The following is a 5,000-nucleotide window of genomic DNA, read 5'->3' on the forward strand; positions in this document are numbered from 1 at the left end:
GGAAGATCTGTTTGGGAAGTAAGAAGCCCCTTTGACATCTCTTCATCTGCAAAGAATTCTCGATGTGAAAACACAGAGACAACGGGCTGATCTTTGAATAGGAAAAAGAGTGGATCTGCAGGGTCCCAAATGAATTGGCTTATTCGAAAAAAGCCTTGTTCTTTGGAAGATCTATCTCGTGTCTGGTACTGCATGGTTCCACTCTGCAAGAACTCCGAATCATTCTCTTGAAGCCCATCCTCTTCATCATAAATGATCCGCTTGCCCCGAAATGACCTGGCCCAATAGGGAAATCCCAATTCATTGGGCCTTTCGATACAATCAAATAGAAAGCCCCAAGGGCGCCATATTCTAGGAGCCCAAACTATGTGATTGAATAAATCCTCCTCTATCCGTTGCGGGTCGAGGACTCCTTCTCCTTCCCCTTCTTCAAATTCCGATTCGTATTGTTCATAGAGAAATCTCTGATCAACGATAGAACAAGATCCATTTTGCATCATATCTAAGGGATTCCTTGGTTCGGGCCGAAGGAGCAATGTCACTCGATCATTATCAAACTGGCTGCAATCTTTTTCTGTCCGTGAGGATCCCACCAGAGCGCCTTCTACTTCTAATAGGCCATGAACTAGATCAGAATCATTCTCAACGAGTCCATAAGAAGTGATCCCATTTTTTTCATCGAGTCCGGGTAGAGACCAAAGGTCTTGAGCGACCGATCCGGCAGAACAACTCAAAAGATAAAGAAGTATCGTTAATTTCTTCATGCTCGTTCCAAGTTCGAAGTACCATTTGTACAAATAAGAATCCCCTTCGTTACATGATTTCTTCTTCATATAGATAGATATAGGATCTATGGAGCAACTACTTAGAAGTACATTTTGTGCAACAGCCCTTCCTATCTGATAGAAAAGGATCCCATGATCCTGAACCGATCTTACCTGGGATCGCAAATCCCAAGTTTGTCTATGAAGAGCAGATCTAATTATATTAGTGTCTATAATTGATTTCTTCTGTGTAATACTAATCGATAGGGCCTCATTGGTAAGTGCTACAAGATCTCGTACATTGGAACCCATGGTTATGGACCCGAATCCATTAGTATGGAACATTTTCTTTTCCAAGTGAAATCCCCTAGTATATGAAAGAGTGAAAAAGTGCTTTCGTTGTTGTGGAATAAGAAGCCTTCGTATCTTAATGCATGTATTTAATTTATTCGGAGCTATTAGAGCGGGATCCACTTTTTGGGGAATATGAGTCGAAGCAATAACAAGAATATTTCTAGTGGAACATCTTTCACAATCCCTGGAGAGATAGTTCACTAATAGACCGAGGGATAAGTAATTCGACTCATTCACATCCAGATCATGAATGTTTGGAATCCATATTATGCAAGGAGACATTGCTTTTGCTAATTCGAATTGAAGGGTGATATAAAATCGGTCTATTTCCGGCATCATATCCATAGTTAGCGCATTCATCATAGTTAGAAGCTCCAGCTCCGTATCAAGGTCACGGTCGATGTCGTCACTATCATCAATATCGTCACTATCATCAATATCGTCACTATCATCAATATCGTCACTATCATCAATATCGTCACTATCATCAATATCGTCACTATCATCAATAAGAAAACCCTTTTTATCCAGGAACTTGTTCAGAAATACTGTAATGAAAGGAACATAGGAGTTTGTCGCTAGGTATTTGACCAAATAGGATCGTCCAGTTCCTATAGAACCTATCACTAAAATACCCCTAGAGAGGGATAGGGCTAAGCGGAGCGAAAAAGGTTTTCCATGAGATGGGAAATGAAAACTATTAGCCCCACAGGAGGTTTGTGAATAAGTGATTGTCTGATAATGAGCAAGGAATATCCGTCTTTCTGCTAAACAGGATGTATTGAACTCATAACTCATTAGATACTTTTTATGAATGTCAACTAAGTATCGTAAGTAAATTGCTCCCGGTTGTTCAATCATTTGATAACCAGAGTCATTCTTTGATAAGTGATCACTATGAGTCAGACTCAATAGAATTTGATCAATCCTTTTTTCTGTCGTTAAGGTGGAGAACTGAACCAAGAATTCTCTTTCTTTATCATCAATCGAATCACTGTTCGAGACCCAGGATTCTATTTTATCATCAATCCAATCACCGTTCACGTTTTTTCTTTTTCTTATCAATGAATAGATCTCTTTACTTGTATGACTTAGATGTCTCGTATTTCTCGAAAAAGCGATTCGATTGATGGGATTTGGTATGATACTTATGAAATCGACGATATCGATGAGATTGATATTCAAATATTTCTTCTTAGAACGTATTGATTTGACCCCATAAGCGGGACCACCACCCCATAGCATGTTGCCGCCAGAAGCAGAACCCCGTATTTCTTCTAGAGAATCTCCTAATTGTTCCAGAGCAACTAGAAAGAGATTCTTTAACCAGAAAGAATTCAGTTCAGATGTAGGATACCTATCCAGAAGTTTTCGCAACTCAATCATGTATGATGGAATCATCAAAGATTTGACCCTTTCGAACTCTGTCTGTAACTCACTATAGGCTCGAGAAACAAAGAGAAGGTGTGTCCGAACGAGATATCCAGCAACAAGAAGAAGGAAAAGGATTGAATAGAGGAACTCCCGAACATTTGGCGATCTCAGATGTGTCGATATCAATGGTGACTCATTATTTCGATGAATCATTTCTTCGGACAGAAGAAGATTATGTAAACACTTACTCGAAATCTCACTTATCAGATTCCATTGTGGAAGACACAGTTTTTTCTGAAGAATTCGCCATGATATATCTGATCCACGCATAATATCATGAAAAATGGATACAAATTTTTGGCTGCTACTTAGTATCGGCAATAGGTCTGAAAAAGTATCTAAAAATATCAAATTTAGATATTTGTATCCTGTCGAAGTAAGGAACCATGGCATATATGTTTGGAATATATTCCATTTTGAGAGAGTTGAAAAAGCACTATCTCGTTGAAAGGTTCTATACATCCGCCCTTTCTCAAGGCATTTCTTTAGACAAAGACCCCGTTTTTTCCTCTTTTCGGATGGTAAATATTTCTCAGAACATGGAGTGTGAATCAAACCCATGTTTGAATTGAAATTGAGATACTGATGCAAGTTCTTCCCTTCTGAATCAGACAGATTCATATCTGAAAGAGGTTGACAATAAGTTCTTTCAAAATTGACTATTTGTCCCTCTGTTAGAAGTGTTCCAGAAATGTCTGCGATCGAGTAAATAGCTCTACGAACGAATGGATCGGATCGAATTGGAAAATGGAAAGATTTGTACAAGTTATACTTTTCGTCACCATTTTGTGGAAAATCGTTAGGTATGAATATGTTAGACACCTGTAACTCGATTGGTGAAATAGTATCTCTCTCCAAAAAAACATATTTTTTTTTACCGCCGCGCAAAGAAAATATTTTGTTGCGAATGAACAAGATATTGAGGAATTGTCCATACGTAAAATCATAATTATTGATACGGGCCTTTTCCACATAAAAAGGGAATCCTTTGTTACAATAGAAGCAGAAGTGATGTGGATTATTCAAGAATCGAAGTCGATTTGCTTTATAAAAAGAAGATATCAATGAATTTCTATGAAATGGTTTCACGGGATTCAGACAATTGTCTTGATCGTGGGATATCATTGAGAAATAGGAATCCGTGTTATCAAAAGATTTCCTGCGATTATTTCTAGTATGGAATGAGTCAATCATCCACTTTGGTATCTTATTGAACAAAAATGGTGATATTGTTCCTCCATTGATCAAGAATTTCGCTTTTTGGGAAGTATCATGATCATCCAATAAGAAGGGTTTCCATTTTTTCAAATGAACGATTTGAAGACCTATTGATTCTAACAACTGATTGCAGAGTTGATCATTCGGACCTTTCAATTCATAGATGTGGATCTCGGACCTATGAATGGGGATATTCCCGAAACTCACAAAGAAAAAAGGAAGTGAGTTAGACAAAAAGAGAAGAAACTTGGACAAAAAAAGAAGTAACTTGGACAAAAAGAAAGGAAGTGACTTAGACAAATCTTTTTTGTCGATAACCTCAGACCAATCAATCGAATATTGATTAATACGTAATCGATCGAACACTACTTGAAAATGAAAATGGCTCTTCTGCTCAGAAATGAAATGTTCCAAATGTTCCTGTAAATTCTTGCTCCCATTGGACCATTTGTATCTATATGCATTAGGATCCCGATTCATGGATCTCTCGGTTCGAGAAATAAAAATAAGAGGATCGAACCATTTCTTCTGACTCTTTTTCAAATTTGATAAATGTTGGTTGATCGTATATTTCATTATAGTTCTATGATTCAGAGTATCATTTCCTATTTGATCCCTTTGAATTCCATATTCGAAGTTGCGATCGGATCTATTCATTAAAAAGAATCGATTCAATACATTTCTCAATACATTTCTTATGTACCCATAGGTGCTATATTGGATTTGAATCAGATTTCGGATCAATCTATATTGATTGACTGCCTCCATTATGTTGTTGCTAGCAAATACCACTATTTTTGGTTTTGTATCTTCCAAATCATTCCCGCAGGAGGTCCGGACCCATTTTTTTCTGATCCTTCGATAAAAAGATTCATTTTCTTCATAAAAAATAGGAGGTAGAACCAATAAAGATTTCTTTTTCGATTCATCCCTGGAGTTGAATACCTCATTCAAGAATTGTTTTTGATCCAATCTGTAGGAATCAATAGAAAAGGCAAATCCCTTATGATACACCAGATCCGGCTCGGTTATTGATAGAGTGAATAGATCTGCCATTTCTTGAACTTCTGATTCAAAATCGTGGTGTAACGTGTATCCCCCCCTGTTCCGGTCATGGAATAGATGAAATAAATCAAAAAATGGATTTTTGTTCAAGAATGAAATCTTATTGGAACTATCCAGTTCATCCTTCGGAACCATATCACATCCCGGATCTGATGAAATAGGATG

General features: G+C 37.4%; 1 protein-coding gene across 1 annotated transcript in view; it reads right to left on the minus strand. All coding sequences in view use genetic code 11, as the record gives it.

The window, feature by feature from the left end:
- The window catches only part of ycf2 (hypothetical chloroplast RF21), a 6,924-nt gene that overhangs the window by 256 nt on the left and 1,668 nt on the right, over nucleotides 1-5,000 (minus strand). The window contains exon 1 of the mRNA in view: nucleotides 1-5,000. This exon is cut by the window's left edge and continues 256 nt beyond it; it is cut by the window's right edge and continues 1,668 nt beyond it. Within this exon, the coding sequence (YP_009256388.1) occupies nucleotides 1-5,000 (5,000 nt within the window).

This window comes from Ziziphus jujuba, chloroplast (genome assembly GCF_031755915.1).
Source record: "Ziziphus jujuba chloroplast, complete genome".
NCBI classification, from domain to species: Eukaryota; Viridiplantae; Streptophyta; class Magnoliopsida; order Rosales; family Rhamnaceae; genus Ziziphus; species Ziziphus jujuba.